General features: G+C 33.3%; 1 protein-coding gene across 4 annotated transcripts in view; it reads right to left on the reverse strand.

The window, feature by feature from the left end:
- Nucleotides 1-23998, reverse strand: part of Csmd3 (CUB and Sushi multiple domains 3) — a 1165720-nt gene that overhangs the window by 848680 nt on the left and 293042 nt on the right. For all 4 annotated transcript variants that reach the window (XM_021216672.2, XM_029547950.1, XM_029547951.1 and 1 more), the window contains exon 5: nt 15723-15930. In XM_021216672.2, the coding sequence (XP_021072331.1) occupies nt 15723-15930 (208 nt within the window). The remainder of the gene's footprint in view (nt 1-15722; nt 15931-23998) is intronic.

The following is a 23998-nucleotide window of genomic DNA, read 5'->3' on the forward strand; positions in this document are numbered from 1 at the left end:
CAAAATGGTCATACTTTCTCCTGTCTTAAGTAAAGGCCAATCACCATTGGAGGGATTTGAATAATTCAAGCGCCCACCATGTTTCGTGATTACATTTGGGGAAAATGCTTAGATGGAAGGAGTAAATAAGGATAACAAAGGTTAAAGTTTCAGGCTGTAGAGGCTCTGGAGAATATTCATGAGTGTTTTAAGCAGGTGGAGGAGAAGTGATAGCAGCAAACAGTTGAGGTTTCTGTACATGAGACCTCCTAGGGAATTATGATTATACACAGATTTCATAAATGTATATTGGTTAATTAAGGCCACAAAGTGAACATACCATTTATAGAACATCACATGATATGTTAGGTATACTTCTCATCACTGCGCAAAGATACCTAAAACAAGCCACTAAGGGATGGGAGATTTACTTTGACTAATGGTTTGAAATGGAGAAGTCCACATGGCATGTTTGTTGAGGCTGGTCTACTAGAGAATTCAAGCTCTAAATTTAGAAGTGAAAAAGAGTAAGTATAATTTTCATGACCACACTAAAAAATATGTACTTTAATAAATATGCAGGAAAACATTGTAAAGTTTTACTAATGTTTATTTCCATAAAGATATAAGGTATACTTTCCAATAACAAACATTTGTATCTAAAATAAAATAGTAAAATTTTGCATTTATATGGCTCTGAATTTGCTGTAAAATTTGAAGCTTTTTTCTTATTTGCCTGATATTTATTAATTTTAATTTCATGCATATATAATCTTTCCCTCCTTGTTGAGTCAGCCTAAGATAAAATGAAAATTGGTTTTACTACACAGAAAAACACATTTTCTTTAGAACAAAGAAAAATATATAAATATAATACAATAGTATATTAGTAATATTGTTTATGTCAGGTTAGAGAATTTCTCACTAATGGAAAGGTAAATTTATGTATTAACACAAATGGTAGTCACTACTTATAGCAATATACTATTTTTAAAAATATCAGTATGTGATATATTTTAAATATAGGAGTAAAAACACAGACACACACACACACACACACACATTTGAAAGTTCCAAATTGTTCATAGTGAAAAGTTCATTTGCAGAAAATACAAACTCTAAATGGCATTGAGAGATTAGAATTTGAATTAGAGCTGAAGAGACTGCTCAGCATTTAAAAGCATAGTTGCTCTTACAGCGGAAGCACCTTCAGTTCCCCAAACCTTTGCTTTGCTTACCATACTCCAGTCCCAAGGAATTCAATGCACCCTTCTAGCCTTTAGGGGGCACTAAAACACATGTGCTGCACAAACACACATGGATGCAAAATATACCTACACATAAAGTAAAGGTTACAATTCCAATACTTCAAAATTAGTAAAACTGATTATAATCTTCAGTTAGAGTGATGATTTAGTTCCATGTAAGTCAAAGGAGAATTTCATGAATACAATGTTACCTTTCCTCTGTCCTTCTGAATGGCTAGACTATAAACTTTGTAGTTCAATTTTGAAACCTATAACTTTGGTAATAAAGACAGCCTACAAACACAACAATAACAGGAATGCATTATAAGTATTTTATACTGGGGTCGTGGATAAAGTTCCTATGCAATCCCCTTCAGAGTTTGTATTGTGTCAAAGCATTGTGTGATCCCAAGCTTTTGTAAATTTTCCTTTTTCTGCTTATCTAATCAAGACTAATGAATGTTGCTTCAGACAAATATAACCAGTAAAAATCAGGAAAAAAACACAAACTTTCAACATTTCTATTTTGTGAGACAACAAAACCACTTATTAATTTTACAATAAAATCTAATCTACATAATTAAGACAGAAATGTATGTGGTTCTAAGTATTATGTATAGCTTAAAATTAAATCTTGAAAATTGCATGTTACATAAAAATACATGCACAAAAAAGAAAAAGGGTGCACATGATTATTAAGAAAACTAAAAAAAAAAAAAAATGGTGAATAATGAAGGTAAAAAGAAAAGAGCAATTTCCAAATTAAAAATACAAGTGAAAAATAGTGAAAAAAATACAAGACAAGGGATGAACAAAAAATCATAGGAGACCTCAATATATTCAGAAAAAATGAGGGCAGAAGTTATAACTACAAAAATTGGATAAGATACAGTCAAAAAATAATGAGCAAAGAACTCCAGTGTCACACGGCTGATAAATCAAATTCAGGTAAGTATTAAATTAGTAACTGAAAGGTTGTTGGTCATTTTGTAAAATACATTTAAAGAGAAATAATGTGAACAAACTCAATTATGTCTACTTGAAGATTTATCATTCATACAGCAAAACTTGATGCATAGACAATATTAAGAATATCAGAAGAATGACCCTGAGTAGGTGAGAAAAAAATGGGTTTGGTGTATATCTGGAAGCAATGTCTGGAGATAGCAACCAGTCTTGATTAGAAATCTACAAGTGTAAATTTATCAGCATATATCTGAATGTCAAATAACATTTCAACAAAAATATAAATGTGTGAAATAATTCAGGTTAATCAAAATATGTTACATAAATTGCTTCATTCTCAACATAATAACATTCACATACACTTTTCACTGGTGAAATCTGAATGCTCCTTTTCCATTACTATCTGATCATTTTTTAGAGCAGTAGCTGGAAGGTTTCTCCATCTGACTTCATGAACACCTTTATTATATTATTTTCTACCATTTTTCCCATGTTAAATATCCTTTCCATACCATGTTAATTTTCAGAATTTTTGGTGGTGAAATGCCCTAGTGCTTAGTATTCTTTCTTTTCTTAATTTAGTATTCTATTCTACTTTGAGAGGGAACTGTAGCTTCTGAATATTAGNGTCTGATCTGCAGCTTGCAACATTCATGCTGATCTAAAACACNTCCCTACCCATACATGCAAAAGCTGCCTACTTATATGTCAGATATCTCAGAACGCATTCCAACAAATTACCTTCTTAGTCCTCTTACCATTGCCAACGTGTATTGAATTTAGACCAACATTAAAACCAAATATTTTAGAACTATCATCTCTTTCCTTCCTCCAACCTCATATCTAGCTTTCCAAAAAGGCTTACACCTTTTTCTAGAAATTCTAATGAATTTTTCATATCCATTTTGGTGGCCTTGTTATAGATATTGTCTATAACATGATTTAACCTATATCATGAATGTTGACAATAGACTTTTTTTCTATAGGTTATTCTTAGTAGAGCAGACAGAAAAAATACTTTTGTCTAAATGACAAATTTCACAATTTTGTTTCACATTGTTACTCTGATGCCAAAACAATGAAGGACTTAACAACTTACCATTACTAAAGTCAGCAGTGAGTCCTGCCCTAGGCACTATCATGCCTTGTTTTCCTCTATAATTTTCACACATGGTTGTCCTTCAGCTTCCAGAGCACTCTAGCATGGTGAGGCGCCATGTGTTATATGTATGTTTCTCTGCTAGCAATTCCACCTGAAGTGCTCATTCCTGAGATCTGTTAGGTACCCTTCCTTACTTGAAGAAAATCTCAGATCCCATGATCTAAGATCAACAGACTGCCAGCATGTCACAACATTCTTGCCCTTTTCAGAGTCTCTAAGTCTTTATNACATTTTCATTATTTGATTGTCTTGGTTTATATTCATTATATGAAGTGAAAGATTTCAATAGATATTTTCAATTAAATAGATTTCATATCTACCCATACAATATAAGCCATCTTATTCTTCATATGCAAATGTTTATCTTGCAGGATTTTAATATATACTTTCTGGAACATACAGGTGAGAGAAAGCTCACATACTCATTCACATTTGCTATTATTTTTTGTTTGTTTGTTTGCTAGGTCTTCCTATGTGGTCAAAATAGATTCTACATATATTTTTATTTTAATTTTTCCTGATTGCTAATTATATGAAACTTGTATTCATATGNATCTTAGCCATTTTCTTTATTAATACATTTTAAAATACATTTAATAAATATCCACATTNTTTGGAAATTTCACACATGCATAAAATGCATTCTGTTACTCTTCTGTCCAGGATCTCTTATATCCTAAACTGCATCACAATGCATTCTGTTAATATTTTCAGATCTTCCAGTCTTTTCTTATGGCATTTGACATACATTGATTTGACTTGGGTATAATATTAGAGACATGTGGTTTAATTTTACTATTCTATATGTTGATATCTAGGTCACTCAGGATTTTTTTGGAGATGTTGAATTTTATCTACTAATGTTAGCCTTTTAATGAAAGCTCAAAAATCATAGCTGTGTGGGGTTATTTCTTGGTCCTGTACTCCATTATGCCATTTAATTGTCTGATTATATGTTGGGTAAAGGAAACATATTGTTTTTACTAATATGACCCTTTAATACAATTCTAAATAACGTATCTTGCTATTTTCTTATTTTTTCCTTTTGCTGGAGATTCCTTTGGCTTTCCATGATTTACGGTTCCATATGAATTTTTGATGGTTTCCCATTACTGTCATTTTCATTGACATTTTCATTTTTATTATATTGAATCCACAGGTTACTTGGTCATATAGTCATTTTCTGTTTTATAATACTTTTATTATTTAAAATAACAATAAAAATATATTTTGATCTTATTCTTCCCAGTTCCAAGTTAATTCAAATCATCTCCCCATGCCTAATTACCTTACTTTAAGTTCTTTCTCAAAAACACACAAACAAAAAGTCCAATTCAACAACAAATTCAATAAGACACCTCTCCCCCAAACTAAATATAGAACAGAAGAAAAACAAACTTACCAAACTCTAATCAAATAAAAGCACACCTACACACACACACACACACACACACACACACACACACACACACAAACACACTCTAACATCAACAACACTCAACACAGTGAAAACCCTGTGGAATCCATTATGTTTGTGATCACTTCTGAATGTGAGGCCTTGGAGAAGTAGCTATACCCACTGTCATTTAATTGGAGAAAACTGATTTTTCCTCTCCCAGAAGTATAAATGACAGTTTAGTTGGCATCCTTTCCCATAGTGGCTAGGTTTTCATTCATTCATTTATTTATACATTCTTTCACTTTTAGAAAAATATAACACAATAAAATAAGTTAAAATAAACTGATATATGAAAATTGTATAAGATAAACCACCAGAAGGAAAAGTACCTAAGAAAAGGCACAAGAATCATATAGACTCAGGAATCCAGTAAAAACACTAACCTGGAAACTATAACATAAACACAGAGACCCAGGTACAGATGTAGACAGGGTTTGTACATACTAATTCAGATTGTGATTTACTATGATATTTGTTCATCTTGATTTAGAGGGGCTTGCTTTCTTGGTGTCTTCCCCTATAGCACTTACATTCTTTCTTCCTTCTCTTTATCAGGGTTCTCTGAGCTCTGAAGAGAGAGATCTGATGGAGATATCTCCTTTAGGACTGAGTGTCTCAAGTTCTCTCACTCTGCATAATGTCTGGCTATGGTCTCTATATTTGTTCCCATCTTCTGCAAAAGGAAGATTCTTTTACTAAGCCTGAACAAGGCCCTGATCTATGAGTATAGTAGAATACCATTAGGAGTTATTTTATCAATATATAATTATTTATTTTCCTTTTAAAAATTCTTTTCTTATATATTACTTCCCTACTGAAGTTTCTTCATTTCTATTCTCCTTCCCTCAGAGAAGAGCAGACCACCCAGGAGCGTCAACCAAACACCACATAACAAGTTGTAATAAGGAGAGGCATATACCATCACATCAATGCCAGACAAATCAATTCAGTAGGAGGAAAGGGTTCCACAACCAAACAAGACAGGAACAGCCCCACTCACACTGATAGGATTCCCTCAATAACACCAAGCTATTAATGTAATATATATATATTACACCTAGGTCACACCCCTACAGGCTCCCTGATCTCTACAAGGCTTTATAAGTCCCAATCAATTGATTTTGTGGGTTATGTTCTCCTTGTATATCCCTGACCCCTCTGGTTCCTCTCTTCCTTCCTCTCCTTTCAATGGGACTCCATAAGTTCTGCCAAATGTTAGGCTATAGAACTCTGCATCTGTTCCCTTCAGTTGTTGGGTGACATGTCTCTGGTCTGTTTGATGTAGATTTTTTAGGCTCTATTCCCAGCACCCTATGCAGGTAGGACAACCTGTACTAGAAGGCATTGGGGCCTTGGCTAGTACCGCAATCTCTCCACTTTGCCTGGTTACAGAACATGGCCGGTTCAAATACAGTGTCCCTCCAATACTAGCTGTCATTGCTAGAGTTAGTCTTGTAGGTTCCTTGTGGTTTCTCTTACACAAGGTTTCGATTCCACAAGGATTTTACCTCAAAATGCTGCCTAATTTCAGTAAACTGTTTTCTTTCTTACCCCAATCTTAATTTTCTTGTTCCCAATCCCAACCGTCTCCCATCTACCTGAAAAAGTATTGTATTTCCCCTTCCCTGAAAGATCCTTACATCTCCTTAAGCCCTCCTTATGTCTCTGTCTTTGATGATCACCATGCCTAATTTTATGCCAATACTATGCAGTTTTCATTATGACAATTTTTTTAGACCAGTATAATTTGATTTTAGCCCAGGTCATTGGGCTATATTCTCAGTTTCTTGGTTACATAAGCCATGTCCTGAATGGGTTCCATCTTACTGAGTGTTCTTTAAATCAAATTGAATTTATTGTTTGGTTATTCCATAAGCTTCATGCCACCATTGCATTAGCATATCTTGTAGGCAGTACACAACTGTAGATAAATGATTCCTGACTGGGTTGGTTATTTTTCTCTTTTGATAGTATGCAGAGAATTTTCCTATATTTAAGATGGTGGAAAATATGGGTTAAGGGTCTCTATGAAAGTAACTAATGGACATTAGCATGTTCAGTGAATTGTGTATGTTTTGTCTTTAGCAGTCGGGTGTTGCTGTCCTATTGTGAAGAACAACCTGTCCTAGTAAGAGACTCTGTAATTTGGGTTTTTGTTGAATCCCTTTGGCTAACAACTCAAATAGATGTAACTCAGATCCCATCACTGAAAGCTTCATTTGGCCACAAGAGATACCAGTTGTGGCCCTAACTTTCTCTCCCAATGTTTAGTGATTTCCTTAAGATCACCTCCATATATTCATATATTTTAAAACTTTTATTAATTGTATTCTAAGAAAAAAACCTAGAAGTAAAGCTTTTATGAGCTTAAGTGTCTACACAATATAAATTATAAAACATCAAAGAAAGAAATTGAAAGCACTAGAATAATTACAGATGTCCCATTTGCAAGCATGAATACATTTAGCAGCACAAAAATGGTAATAACATTACTTTAATTACAGGTGATCTGATAATATACAAGCATGACCCAAAAATTCCATAAGGAAACACTTTAAGTATATTAACCTGTCCAGAAAAGTAGCTGTATACAAAAATAACACATAAAAATCAGTAGTCTTCTTATCTACAAATGAATGAACTAAGAAAGAAATCAGCAAAAACTGGCTGCTTCTTTCAGAGAATCAACAAGATAGATAAAATACTAGCCAAACCAACTAAAGGGCACAGAGGTGGTATACAAATTTACAAAATCAGAAAGGAAAAGGGAGACATAACAACAGAAATGAAGGAAATTCAAAAAGTCATCAGACCCTACTAAAAAAAGCATATACTCAACAAAACTGGAAAATCTAGATGAAATGGATGGTTTTCTAGACAGCTACTACACACCAAAGTTAAACCAAGAGCAGGTAAACTATCTAAACATGTCCATATCCCCTAGAGAAATAGAAGAAGTCATTAAAAACCTCCCAACCAAAAAAAAAAAAAAAAAAAAAAAAAAAAAAAAAATCCCAGAGCCAGATGGCTTTAGTACAGAATTCTACCAGACTTTCAAAGACTTACTACTAATATTCCTCAAATTATTCCATAAAATAGAAAGAGAAAGAACACTACCTAATTCATTCTAAGAAGCCACAATTACTCTGATAACGAAACCACAAAAGGACACATAAAAAAAAAGAGACCTTCAGATCTATTTCACTTATGAATAGCAACTCAAAAATACTCAAGAAAATCCTTGCAAACTGAATCAAGAACACATCAAAACCATCATTCACCGTGATCAAGTAAGCTTCATCCAGGGTTGCAAAATTGGTTCAAAATACAAAAATCCACTAATATAAACCACTATATAAACAAACTCAAAGAAATAAATCACATGATCATCTACTTAGATGCTGAAAATTTATTTGACTTAATACAGCCCCTGTTCATGTTAAAAGTATTGGAGAGATCAGGCATTCCAGACCCACACCTAAACATAATAAAAGCAATTTACTGCAAACCAACAGCTAATATCAAATTAAATGGAGAGGTACTTGTAGCAATCCAACTAAAATCAGGGACAAGACATGGACACACACTTTCTCCATATCTCCTCAATATAGTACTTGAAGTTATAGTTAGAGCAATAAGACAACAAAAAGAGATAAAGAGGATGCAAACTGACAAAGAAGAAGTAAATGTATCATTCACAGATAATATGTTAGTATACATGAGTGATCCCAAAAATTCTACCAGGGAACTTTTACAGCTGATAAACAACTTTGGCAATATGTCTGGATATTAAAATTAACTCAAATAAATCAGTAGCCTTACTTTATACAAATGATAAACAAGCTGAGAAAGAAATTAGGGAAACAGCACCCTTCACAATAGCCACAAATAATATAAAATATCCTGGGATAACCCTGACCACCAAGTGGAAGATCGGTATGAAAATAACTTCAAGTCTCTCTGAAGGAAATCAAGGAAGAAATCTTAGAAAATGTAGAGAGCTCCCATGCTCATGGACTGGCAGAATTAACATAGCAAAAATAGTCATCCTACCAAAGGCAATCTACAGATTCAATAAAATCCCCATCAAAATCCCAATACAATCCTTCAAAGACATGGAAAAAGCAATTGATCTAGAAAATCAAAGAACCCAGAATAACTAAAACAATACTCAATGATAAAATAACTTCTGGGGAAATCACTGTACCTGACCTCAAGCTATACTACAGAGAAATAGTGATTAAAAACTGCATGGTATTAGAATAGAGACAGACATGTTGAACAATAGAATAGAACTGAAAACCCAGAAAGAAAACCACACACTCATAGGAAACAGATCTTTGATAAAGAAGTCAACTATATACAATGGAAAAAAAGAAAACATCTTCAATAAATGGTGCTGGACAAATTGTCTGTATGTAGAAAAATGAAAATATTTGTCACCTTGCATAAAGCTCAAGTCCAAGTGGTTCAAAGGATTCACTGTAAAACCAGATATACTGACTCGAATAAAAAGAGAAAGTGAGAAAGAGCCTTGAACTCATTGGCACAGGGGGAAATTTCCTAAAGTGAACTCCAATGACTCACGCTCTAAGATCAAGAATTGATAAATGGGACTTCATGAAACTAGAAAGCTTCTGTAAGGTAAAGAACATAGCCAATAGGACAAATCAGCAACTTAAATATTGAAAAAAAGTCTTCACTAACCCCATATCCAATAAATGGCTAATATATAAAATATATAAGTAAATCAAGAAGCAAACCACCAAAAACCAAAATAAATAAATAAATAAATACCAACAACAACAACAACAAACACCAAAACAAAACAAAACAAAACAAAAACAATCCAATCAAAAATGAGTTATAGAATTAAACAGAGTATTCAGAACAGAGCATTCAGAACAGAATAATCTCGAATGGCTGGGAAGCACCTAAAGATATGTTCAAAGTCTTTAGTGATCAGGGAAATGCAAATCAAAATGATCCTGAAATTCCACCTTACACTAATCAGAATGGCTAAAATCAAAATCTCAAGTGACAACGCATGTTGGAGAGGATGTAGAGAAAGAGGAACACTCCTCTATTGCTGGTAGGATTGCAAACTGGTACAACCTCTCTGGAAACCAAACAGATGGTTCATAAGAAAATTGGAAATCGATCTACCTGAAGTTGCAGCTAAACCACTCTTGGGCATATACCCAAAAGATGCCTCACCATGCCACAGTGGCATGTGTTCACTATGTTCATAGCAACCTTATTCAAAGCAGAAGCTAGTAAGAACCCAGGTGTCCCCAGAAGAATGGATACAGAAAATATGGTTCATTTATACAATGGAATACACTCAGCTATTAAGAACAAGGACATCCTGAGTTTTGTGGTCAATTGGATAGAACTAGAAAATATCCTCATGAGTGAGGTATCAGGACCCAAAGACATGCATGTTATGTACTCAGTAATCAGTGGATATTAGCCATAAAAAAGTACAGAATACACAGGATACAAATTCATTCAACTCAAAAAGGCTAACAAGCCAAAGTGCCCAAGTGAGGATGCTTCAATCCCACTTGGGAGGGAGAAGAAAACAATGACAGGACAGGGGATGGAAGAAGGGACCTTGGGTCTGAAAGGGGAAAGGGACAGGAAGAGGGGAATGTGATTAGGTATTGGGCGGGGGGAACAGGATGAAAGGCCTGAGGACCAGCAGAGAAAATGAAAACAGGCAACCTCAGGAGGTAGGTGGTTTGGTGACCCTCCAGAATGTACCAGAGATGTAAGAGGTGAGAGAATCTCAGGACTCAAAGGGAGGAACTTTATATGAAATGCTCTACAGTAGGGATATGGAACTTGTAGAGCCCACCTCCAGCAGAAAGGCAGGGCATCAAGTGAGGGATGGGGTTGTTATCCTACAGTAGAAATCTCTCACCCATAATTGTTCCCATCTGTAAGGGCTGCAGGGACAAAAACGGAGAAGAGCCTGAGGAAAAGGAGATCCAGAGACGGTCCCAAATTGGGATCCAGCTCAGGGGGAGCTCCTAAGGCCTGACACTATTACAGAGGCTATGGAGCGCTCACAAAAGAAGACCTATCATGACTGCCATAAGGAAGACCCAACAAGCAGCTGAAAGTGTCAGATGCAGATATTTACGCCCAACCAATGGACAGAAGCTGCTGACCCCTGTGGTTAAACTGGGTAAATCCTGGAAGAAGTTGAGGAGGACAAACTTGTATGAGGACCAACAGTCTTAACTAACCTGGACCTCGGAGATCTCTTAGACATTGTGCCACCAACCAGGCGGCATACACCAGCTGATAATGGGACCCCAACACATATTCAGCAGAGGACTGCTGGGTCTTGGTTCAGTCAGAGAAGATGTATCTAACCCTCAAGAGACTGGAGGCCCCAGGGAGTGGCAAGGTCTGGTGGGGTGTGGGGTTGTGTACTGGGGACATCCTTGTGGAGAAAATAAGTGAAATAAAGTGAAAATAAGAAAATGGGTATTGGATGTGAAACAGTCAGAGAGTGGACCAGAAAGGGTATGAAATGGGGACTGTAAAAAAAAGTTTAAATAAAAATTTTAAAAATGGCCTCGCCAGGCATGATGATGCACGCCTTTAATCCCAGCACTCGGGAGGCAGAGGAAGGCAGATTTCTGAGTTCGAGGCCAGCCTGGTCTACAGAGTGAGTAGGGCTACACAGAGAAACCCTGTCTCAAGAACAAAACAAAAACAAAACAAACAAACAAAAAAAAAAAACAAAGAATGACCTCAATAATACAAAATTTCTGGGAATATCTCTACACAAGCAATCGAAAGACTTGTATGATAAAATCTTTAAATCATTGTAGAAGATATTAGAAGATGGAAGTATCTTCCATGTTCATAGCTCAGTAGGATTAACACAGTAAAAAGCAATCTACATATTCAATATGATTCCCGTTAAACTTCTAATACAATTCTTCAGATATCTTGAAAACACAGTCCTCAGCTTCACATGGAAATACAGGCACGCACACACCACGAGGTTGCAAAGATAATTCCAAATGTCAATAGAACTGCTTTGAAGTATCATTGTTCATCGACTCCAATTTTATTACAACTCTACAGTAATGAAACTGCATAACAATGGGATGAAGAGACCTCCTGACCAACAGAATCTCACTCCAGTACCAAATATAAATTCACATACCCATACAAACCTGATATTTGATATAGAGAACAGAAATATGCATTGGAAAGAAGACAGCATTCTCAAACGAAACAAAACAAAAATCAGTGGGCAAACTGGATGGAAGGATGTTGAAGAATCCTACTAGATTCATTTTTAAGAGGCTAGGCAAAACTCAACTCTAAGTGCTTCAAAGATAGCAGCAGCAACAACAAAAACAAACAAACAAACAAAAATAGATACATATATTCAACTTGTTGACACAGAAAAAGTCTTACTGAATAGAACAATGTTAGCACAGGCAGTAAGATCAACAGTTAACATATTAGACTTCCTGAAATTGAGAAGCTTCATTCTTTGAACAAAGTTGAAGCCTACAAGATGAGCAAAGAATTTTAGCAGTTCCACATGCAATAGAGTGCTAATATCCAAAAGATACAAAGAACTCAAGAAAATAGCAAAAACAAACAAAACAAGAGAAAACAAAACAAAACACACACACACACAAACATATAAATAGAGCCCGGATCTAAATGTACATTTATCAACAGAGGAAACTCAGGGCTGAATGACACTTAATGTGCAATATCCATAGTCATCAGGAAAATACAAAACAAATGACTTTGAGATTTCATATCAACCCCTTTCAAACGGTTAGTATCAACAAAGTAAGGTAGTAGAGGCTCATGCTGGTGAGAATACTGAGTAAGAATAACACTCATGCCTCACTGAGAAACCTAGTAGGAAGCAATTTATTATTTACACTTTGTTAGCAAGGAAGTCATCAATTCTTTATTCCCTCTGTACCTGTCAAAACAGACAATTTGACAGACACATAGTAGAATTAGTAGAACCCCAAAATGTTACTGATATGAAATAAATGACGTAAGGAATTAGTGCTATATCCAATCATATCATAAGAGTCTATGACTTTCCTGTTGAAGCAGGTAAGGATACTTGAGTTTTAAAACAATCCGGAACCTATTGATTTAGCATATTGAATCTGGAAACAACACAAATGTTGCTAATACCATTTGTGGCATGAAGGATGGGTTGCCTCATATTACTACTCATACTTCAGGATGAAGTTTAAAAGCATATATGGGAATATAAAGTTCTGGATCTTTGGATGAGATATCTGAAGTAAAAGAAATTCTTTGTAATTCAGTCTGAAGAATATCAATATTTCAATATTTACCTTTTCTCCCCTTGGCCTCTTTAATGAATTAAGAATGTTATAAAACCAATAAATGGCTATAATGGAAGAGTCTTTACAAACTTGTCACTTGATAAAGTGTGTCATTCTCATGGACGTATATTTATAAAAGGCAGAAAATATTTATTTATTGGGGTTAAAGGGCTAGCATTTAGTTTAACAGTATTAATTGTCTGCAAGTAACTATAGACATTAATTTCATAAATGTTAATATTTAAAGGGATTATTATTTATGATATTTAATTGACTAAGTAAAGAAATTTATCAATAGTACTATTTGTTTAAATTTTCACTATTAGAAATATAACAGATGGATATTTCTATAATTTTCATGTAACATGTCAAGTTACCTAATTTTTGAGTCAGAGTCACCATCTAGTAGAAGTCTGGACTTGTCTGTATGTAATATAATAACATTAGAGAAATTAAATATGTATTACTTCCTGAGCAAGAGGAAAGAATGTATCTTGATGATATTTAAAGCAGACAATGAACAGGAGAGAACTTTGTGATTCTGACCGAGTTAATTAAATAACCATTATTATTTTATTCCTCATATTGTTGAAACATACAAATAAATATTAAAAAATTGTGAAGCTAGTACACAGAAGTGTCTTTATCAAGGTAAATCGGGATGTAATGTTTCAGAGCATATAAGGATTTTATTTAGGTTATAGAGTTCAGTGGAAACAAGAGAGTAATTACTATAAGAATATTTCCATTTTCTTCAGCATACCAAGCACATGAATGCTTTGTAAGCATCAATAGGATCACTTCGGCATCATAAATACCAAAATTATTAGGAAATCTATTATATCATTATCTAGCTGTACATGAATTAAATATGAACCATTTTAGAATCGTAACTTCTAAAATAATTTCCTTTAAATCCTCTATTTAAAGCAGGATTAGCCACATTTAATTATAGTTTCTCATAAAATTATTATGGAAGGGGATAAATTGTGTCTTTCAAGGCCCCAATAGAATAGATATAAAACACGGGTTTGAATAGATGAATTATCGTTGTTCTTTATTACATGGTAGCATTTCTGATGGAGATTAGTTCCAAGTTACTGTAAACTCAGCCAACTATGACTTTTCAAAGCATCTATCTAATGTTTGTACATCTTCAGGCCACAATGGGAACACTCTGTCCTTTACATTCTTTCTGCCATCTTTGTGTTATGTGTCATTCTCTAACATGTCCTCCTCTCCTACTTCTTTGGATGCACATGATTAGTCTTCTTTACAAGGTTATCCTTTCAAGTTCAGGCAGTATTGTAAATCTCCAGATTCACTCTAGCACCCCTTCTACTCATTCTTCCCATTGTTTCTGTTGGGCTCTTCATTGACATCTATTCTTTCAATGTTGATGAAACAAACTAAATACCACCATTACATGTCTTTTAAAAATTTCTCACTCATACAGTTAAATGTCAGATGGCTTCAAAGGTATGTCTCAAATACCTTCAAACTCCTGTTTTTAATGCAAATCTCATTATCCATGTGGTCTCAATTCCAAAGTTGACATGACTTTCTTCCAACAGTGCTAATATCATGGAAAGTCATTATCCTCTTCACCATTTCCAAAAGTCAATAAATAACAAGTTTCTGTTTCAAGACTATCTTCCTTCCCATTCCTAACCAGCTACACAATCATTTTTACTGTAATTCTAGCATATGTGCTAATATGTTTTACCCCTCTGCCTCTTGATAGCATCATAATACCAGCTACCATTCTCTCCTGTTAGATTCCTACAATCAAGTCTTAAGTGATGCTCTTATAGCTAATCATTCCACCTTAAAATCAATTGTTACACTTCCTAATAACAGTTGTTTGTCATTTCAGACCTTTGGATTTAACTGTTGCAGATATTCTGATGCTCTAACGCAAGCTTTCCATGTCTTCAAAAGTTCTTCCAACTCTAGTGTTTGCCTATGTCTTTCCTTCACCATTAATTTCTTACTATTCTTTGAGTTAAGAAAAAATTCTCTGGAGCATTACAGATTTGAAACAACATAAGCAAACACTTTAAGTATTTTTTTTCCAAAAAGGCATATTTTGAAAACATAAAGTTTATTAGACCATGTTTTCATTCTGTAAAGAAAAATTCCATTTTTCAAACAAAATTCGTCTTCAGTTTTAACAAGCTAAGTAAATGGTCTATAAATGTAAACTAAGGTGAGATACTTCATGGACTTCTAACTTAATTTAAAGGGATGGCTAAGTTTGGACTATCATGATAAAGAGTAGCATTATAAGTAGCAAGAGGCACTGATTTTATTTCCTTGTCATAAAAAATGACTATCCTTACTAATCCTGTGACACAAGTACTGACATAAAGTTGACTGAGTCAAAATCCATGAAAGTATCTCCCAGTTCTGACAATGCTTCTTTATAGGTTTGCAAAATGGTTCACAATTTCTTCAACACCCATATCTTATAGCTCTACCTACAGCCCCATGTTCCCGACTTTGCTCCAGACAATGACATGAATACAAGTTTAACTAAGTTATCCACTTACCATATTGTAGGTGGCTCAGAACCTTCTATTTCTAGGTAATCATATTTTTCTTCCATTTGGAAATCTGTAAATATCAGTGAAATTGTGTCCCCTGGCTCTGCTACAATGGTCCATGTGCAGTCTGCATTGTTATGGTATTCGTTAGGAAAACCCGGACTGGATATGATGCCACTGGATCCTCTCATTGTTCCCCCACAAGCATCTTCAGCTGTTAAAATCAATAAGATTGTATAAAAGTTTAATTATTAAGGCAAATATTACCTAGTAAATTCAATATTTATACATTAAAATAACAGCACACATTTTGTGATATATAATAAGTCTGGGAGAAATCTTTATGATTCATGTATAAATATAAACCACATCTTGAAAATTTATAACCACTGTTTGAAATAGAAATAAACATAACTAAACAACAACAACAAAAAAGAACTACACTCCAAAATTAGAACTCAGTATAATAAAATGCAGGAGTTTTTCATGTCTAAGTAAAGAACCGAGTAATATTTTAAAATAATGTGTTTCCTAAAGTTGCCAATGAGAAACATTTAATCATTTCACATATTTTTGTTGATTATAGAATGTCTTTATTTTTAACATATTTATTCATAGAGGTATTATTGAAAGGACAATATAATATAGACTGCCAGTGTAATCTTTCAAAAGCAACCAAACAATTTTAATAGGAACACAATTAAAATTAAGCTAGAATATTTTAATTAGATGGAAATTATGTACCTTATAAATTTCCAAAAATATGTAATATAAATCCATAATTTAGTGTACATATTTTAATATACACATGAATATATGTATGTATATAAACACACAAATATATATAGATGTACATTATATATAATTTTTCAACTAAATTTAAATTTTGAACTATATTTCTGATTTGTAAATAAAACTTCATATAGATTCTATGATTATACCAATAGCATATCATGAGAGTGTTTAAATGAGCAGTTGTGTTAATATGAGATTATAAGAGCAAAGATCACTTTTTCCTAAAGGAATTGAAGTCAGAATATTTGCCTATTTTAATAGTGTTTAGGTCAATCAAGTTAATAGGTTACAAATTTGCTTGTGCAATAAATTGCATCATGAGTTATGTTGCTGCTTTGCCCAGCTCAGGGAACTCCTTTAATATAAGTCATTTGAGGAAATGTTTGCTTCTATAACAACCAATTATAAATTGATGATATGAAGCATCCCCAGAACATCAATGAATATAGAAGAAAAATTGTTTTACTTAACTCCATAATGGACAGGGAGTCACATATTCTTGTTAATGGGAACATCATTACTATCTTGAATGAATGAAATTGTATTGACATTTCTGCCTTGTTATGCTTGCTGTCTAAATAAATGAATATTTAGCAGCACAGTTTATAATCTGGAGCATAAATACATCTTATAAAAGATACAGTTCACTTACTTCAAAAATACTGGCAAATTTGATACATAGTTTTAAGTCATTATTTCATAGTATCTCTAGTTTTTATTTGTTGTTATTATTTTTAGAGATTGTATTATAATTACAAAATACCTCCTTCACATTCTTCCCTCCAAAACTCCTCACACACCCATCTAATGAGAATTAAAGGTCTTGTCTACTCTTTGTGTCATATTGCTCTACCTATTTCCTTACCAAAACATATATGAAAAATTAGAGAAACATATGCAACAAAAAGTACAAAAAAAGACTATGATTTTGAAAAGGAACGAGGGTGAATATATTCGAAGATTTGGCAGGATGGAAGAAGGATATGAGATAATTAAAGTATAATCCATCCCCCGCCCAAATATTAAAAGAGTACTCCATTGAATAGCTTCTTCAGAAACTCTAGATGGGCAAGAATTTGAATGTTTATTTGAAAAATAGTTTATATGAAATTGGTTATGCGTTTTAAGTATTCACTGCTACTTACTAAACACCAGGAGGAACGAGGCAAGAATTTGTTGCTATAATACTGATCAAAATTCACTACGAGCCTCACTCTCTTTCTTTAATCCATCTTACAATGAGGTAATCACAAACAAAATAAGAAAATGCTGCATTATACTTCTGATAATAATAGTAATTTAGTAGTAATAATATTAGTAGTGTTTTTTCCTAATTTCCTACTTACTAAAGATAAACTACTTTTGTGAATTACAGTATACTAAAATATTTGAATCTCTGTATTTTCAAAAGATGAGTTTGATGTTTATAGCCATGTTGGAAGAAATGTTATAAAAGCAAGCAAATTAAAATGGTCTCAGGAGATTACCTGAGTGGTAATGGCTCAATTTGTTCTAACTCTATTAGTCATAATTTTAAAGTAGATTAAACTTTTATGTATGTAACATATTTTATATGCATAAAAATATACATGAGCCACAGGTGGGAAAACAAAATATTAAGTATCTCTTCAAAGTCTGTGCTGGAGAATGTGGAGAAAATATCAATTGAGGCATTATAGTTAACTAAAGAAATGCAGACTTTAAAGAAAAAGAAAAACTAGATTATTTTTAATTTTGGATTTTTTTGGCTATTCCAATTTTCTGAAAAACCTTTTCTAATTTCTATTACTTAAAGGATGAATTTGTTATTTTTATATGATTTTACTATTATAATATAAATCTGTTTTCAAAGAACACTTAATCCAATACTATTTAATGAGGTTTATGTTTATGGATTTTTGTTAAGAATATAAATATTGATATGCCAAGCAGGATGAAAGGCACATACAATTAGTTACAACTTAAAGGAATGGTATACAATTTCTTTCACTACATTTTTTTCTGCCATACTTTTACCTGAAATTAAATTTTTCTTTGTGTTTAGTCTCTGCAACACTCATTTTGGGTACTGAAAATCAGAGAGTTTTTGTTGTTGTTGTTGTTTTGTTTTTCATGAGATCACACAGTTCACTTAAGATAGTATAAATCCTACCTTCTTAATAACATTACTAGAAGGGAAAAAAATCATTTGCAAAATCACCAGGAACAGTTGTGTATAACACACCTTTCCAGATACCAGTTTCATACTGTGTTTTGCCCTGCTATTAATTTGTTCTGAAATTGCTTATGGAGAGGAGTGGGTTCCATGAAATAGGACTGCTTTTTTCCAAAGAGAAATTAACTTTGGATTGAAAGAGATGCTGTGTCTACAAGGCCAATTTCAAATGCTAAGCAAACAATTCAGTTTCAAACTTTACCATGAGATACAACTCTGAAACTCTCCCTTGCTAAATCACAAACTCCCATTAGCAATCAAGTGTAACTGATGTCTGGAAGCCTTTTTGTTTCTCTCTATGATAGACACCTCTGCTGTGTGTCTCTTAATTAGATTACTGAGGCATTAGCAATTATATACAAAAAAAAATAGAAGCTTATTTTTTTACAATAATACTTATAATTAAAAACTTAACTGTATGAACCCTTTGTTTAGAGAGAAATCATTCATACAACTAAATGACATATAGCTTCTAGATTGTTAGTTTTATATTTTATAAGTTATAATAAAAATAATTTTCAACTTTTAAAAAACATAATTTTAAAATGCTGGGGGCAAATTAAGATTCACACAATTTCTATTTTTCACTACTTCTAAGAGGTTAATCTTTAATGGCTAGATTATGAGCACATTGAGGTACAGTTGTACACATTGCCCAGACAAGTCTTTTATAATATGATCCATATTCATCATTCTCTTATTTTCTGTCTATTATGGCCTTGAGGGAACTCCTAAGGCTATATATTGAATGTAGAAGTATTTAAAATAGGGATAGTATTTACAATAGCAGCATTTTCCTAGATTGTAGATTCTGCAAATGTGAAGATAGAATGTTGATTTTGTTGTTGTTGTTGTTGTTGTTTTAAGACACTGTCATTTTAACAAGGGTGGAATATAGCAGGGCATCTACATTTATTTGTTGTGCAAAGTTTTTAAAGATTAAGACATGTGATTATATATAAAGACCAGCACAATGTATCCTGGTTTCTGAACTACCCATGGAACCAAGCTAAGCCAGAATCTGAAAAATTCATAGCTATTTAAAAATAGGAATCTGAAAGTGCTTTAATGTTAGATTTCTCATCCCTACAATTATGAGACTTAATAGTGTACATTGAAAATGGTGTAAATAAAAAAAAAATGTAAAATGTGATGCAAACAAATGATAACAACAGACATCCCTTCTTCCTGTCTTAGTTTCATATGAGTTTTAATTGGTGCCAGATATGTAGAAGATAGAACTTTGATGATCAGCAAATTTTATTGAAGCAGCTTTTAAGTAGTTCACTCATGCTAGGAAATTGTTTGCTGAGGTAGCTAACAAAAAGTCATACACATTCTGAAAACATTGGTTCAAAATAGTTAACAGGAAGGAAATCCTATCTTTGGTCTCTCAATATCCACTATCTAAAGATGTGAATGTTCTGATAGTAACTACATGATGAAGGATAAGCTTTGAAGAATCAGAATGATGTCCTTATATCAAGAGTCACATGGGAGCCATTCACCTGTCTCAGCTGATGTAGGTGTGGGAAGGAGAATCAGACGATAGACTTCAATCTTTTCATTTATATCTGCTTAAAATATCACATAACATTAGAAGAGGAGGAAAATTAAAGTGCAATCTTGAAAATAATCAACCCTGTCCTTAAATAAACCATAAGGGGTCATTCTGGCAAGGACTCAAGAAGAAAGAAGTAGAGCTAAAGATAAAGCCTCTATTTTAAAACGTAAATGTATCCAGAGGAGAACTTTGGTAGAAATACCACTTCAATGAACTCTGATGGGATAAAGAGAAGAGTTCTAAAAGAAGAAATAAAAACGAAGAAGAGAAAACTCAAATATATTCAGCATCCTTAAAAATTGAGGAAATGAAAATAAAAATAACCCTGAGACTCCATCTTACCCTACTCAATAAGACAATTATCAACAGAATATCCAAAACAAACTAGTGGGGATTTAGAGAAATGAAAAACTGTTATTCAGTGTTGGGATCAGAAACTGGCCTAGCCATCTTATATGCCAGTGTGGAGAATCAAAATAATAATAATAATAATAATAATAATAATAATAATAATAATAATAATTTAAGAGGAAATCTACTATTTGACTCAGATATAGAACTCCTAGAATATGCCCAAAGAACTTTACAGCCTACTCCAGAGATCATTGTTTAGCCACGTTCATGGCTGCATTATTCTCAGTAGATAGAAAATTAAAACAATCTAAATGTCCTTAAACCCAAAAATCATATAATGAAAATGTGCTAAATATACACTATGTATACTATGTAGCTGTAAGAAAATGAAATCATGAGTTTTATGAATAGAAACACAGCGTGCCATATTGTGTGGGCTAAGATCCAGAAAGACAAATACCACATATTCTTCCCATCTGAGGTTTCTAGTTCCAAATCATCTGATGTAAGTATATAACCTTGAGTAAATGCAAAATCCAGGGAAATAAAAAGGGGGAAATTGGGTGTGTCAAGGTAAATAGAGGGAAAAATAACAGGGTGAAGGGGTACACGTGATGTAATCAGGAGAACTGGGAAATGGGACTCTTTCATTAAGGAAGTAGAGGTAAATTTAATTAAATATAGAAAAATGAGGAAAGATGTTAAAATACCAATAGGTATAGGTGTAAAATTTAGAACTAATATCTAAAATAATATGTGTATAAAAACATATGTAAACAGAATAAAATATAATTTTACCATTTTGTCTGACAATGCTATCAATCTTCTACACTTCATAAACTCTCTAACAATAACTTCAACATCAAACATGAGAAGGCCTCTATTTGAGTTCTTGATCAGGATTCTATAAGAAAATCCCAAACATTACAGGGTATTGCTGTTGTCCTTGTTTGCCTCTCAGGGGTAGGTTATTTCAGTTGAAGGTAAGTCTTGATGCATAAAGACATCAGGCACTAACACCCAGGATTCAGAGGAGGTGAAATGGATAAGATCTAAAAGGCTTCTCCCTAAATACCAGCTTTCATGATAACAGACAGCAACATGTAAGCTAACAATGAGAGAAGCAACCAATAATGATATACAAATATGATAGCTATGAATGACAACAATACCCAGCATGATATAATAAACCTACGGCTACACTGTGGCACACATAACTTAGCAGTAACCAACAGGTTTGTTATTGGGCTAAGGCTTACTCAAGAAAGAAAATTTTGCCTTCTAAAGAGAACTAAGCCATTTACCCAGGGCTAGTAATGTCAAGGATACGTGCAATTCTCCTGCTTCATCACGTTAATTAAACTTAGCATCATAAGGCACCATTACAAAAAAACAAGGGTCAAAATTGAGAGGTAAAGTCTAATCCCCACTGATATCTACAGAGCAAATTATGCACATGGGGTCAAGGATTTTAAGAGGCAGAGGAACAGAAAGTTTGGTGTGAAACTGTGCTAACAAAAAAATGTCAGGAAAGCTGCATCCATGAAGTCTCATGATCTTGGTTACCTAAACATGACCAAAAGGAGTATACCAATGGGTATGCTAACACAGAAGGGTAAAGCTGCTGAGGCAGCAATCATAGATGAAGAATTACAATCAGCTGCGAATTTTGCGAGGAGGGGTTATACAGGGAAAGCACACAAAATAGTTTTGCAGTACCAAAGGGTCAGCCCAGAATATATTACACATATAAATCATATTACATGGGCTGATATGGTTGTAGAGGTACAGATTTATATATGTGTATTTAACAACAATTAAGAGAAAATGGGCTGGTAATAATTTTGAAGCTCCATACTACCATGTAGCTTTTAAAATGCTTGAAAATGGTATGCATGCTCCTGGGAAAGAAAAGAAGTCAACACTCTTATACATGTGTAAACTTGGAAAGCTAGAACAACCACTGGCCTGGTAAGATTGGGCCCAGCAGTATTATAGCGTATGAACGTTTTAGGCCAATCAACAATTGTTTTCCTTAAACTTGTTATTGTTGTTATTTGCTTATGTTTAATAAACTTCCTTTCAGTGCCTTGGTGGGTCCTTTTTGCTTCTTCCATATTGTATTTTCAAGATTTAATACCTCTTAACAATATCTTAACAATATCTTACTTGATAAATAATTTTTCATGTAAAATAATCTTTCTATCTCTATAACAATATCTATTCACATTTTCTTCAATCAATCTATCATTATCTAGTGGTCTATCTTATTTTATTTCTATTGTTTTATCATTTACCATTGATGTATAAACACCACGGGGAACCAGAATATTGATGCCTAAGTATTAAAATAATTATTGTTTTATCATAAGGCTCTAGAACAAAGTTAATATTTGATATATACCTAAAGAATATATTATTTAAATAATTTTTGATTTCTCAACATAATTATAAAATTTGAATATCGCCAGAAGTTATACTTAAAAGTGGGTGCCCTACAACAATAAAATCTCGTATTTCTTTTATTAATCACCTGAAACTTCTGGATTGGTTTCTGGTATTTAAAATCATCCTTATTTGATCATAAAAGTTTATTGACTTAAATTTTACCAGCAGCTTCTTAGTTACACATTTTTTGTCTTGTAAGTATTACAGGAATCTTATTTTTGTTGGTGCAAAGAGTTTCCTCTGAAGTGTTGACACAATTGACTTGTTACTCCCTCTGGCAAAATTGTCCCAGCAGGGGATGGAGATGGTCCTGTCAGCCTCCTACATTTCATTTCTCCTTGCCATCTATACCAGTTAAATGACAGGTTCACTGCTGTTGCTTGTTTCTCATTTTCTGCTACAAAGTAGAGTAGTAAGAAGATAATAGAGAGGGAGAGAAAAAGTAACAAATCCTTATCCATGAGAGGCCCCATGAGAAACATCAAATGTTAGGCAACTGACAGTATAATTTGAAGAATTCTATCACGCCTGTTTGCTTAAATGTTGGTGTCTCATCAGTCTGTTTCAGAAATTTGTCTTTTTAAGTCTCAGTTAGTTTGTTTGGGGAACACTTTTATCCAAGTGAAATCCAGAAGAAATTATATTGCTATATAATTTTGGGAATGATGAGGAACACTTGTTGTGTACTAAAATATGCTATTCCAAGTTATTAAAGGAGATAATCAAAATGGCTAAGGATGCTAATTTCCCAAATTTGGATCAAGATATAATGTCTAAATTATGCTCATATATCACTATATAGACTATAGTTATGTAAACTCTTTAGACATTAAGTTAAGCTGAAAAATGAAAGAGATCATCAAATTCAGTATAGAAATAGTTTTAAGAGAAGGCAGAATAAAATAA

Source organism: Mus pahari, chromosome 17 (genome assembly GCF_900095145.1).
Source record: "Mus pahari chromosome 17, PAHARI_EIJ_v1.1, whole genome shotgun sequence".
NCBI classification, from domain to species: domain Eukaryota; kingdom Metazoa; phylum Chordata; class Mammalia; order Rodentia; family Muridae; genus Mus; species Mus pahari.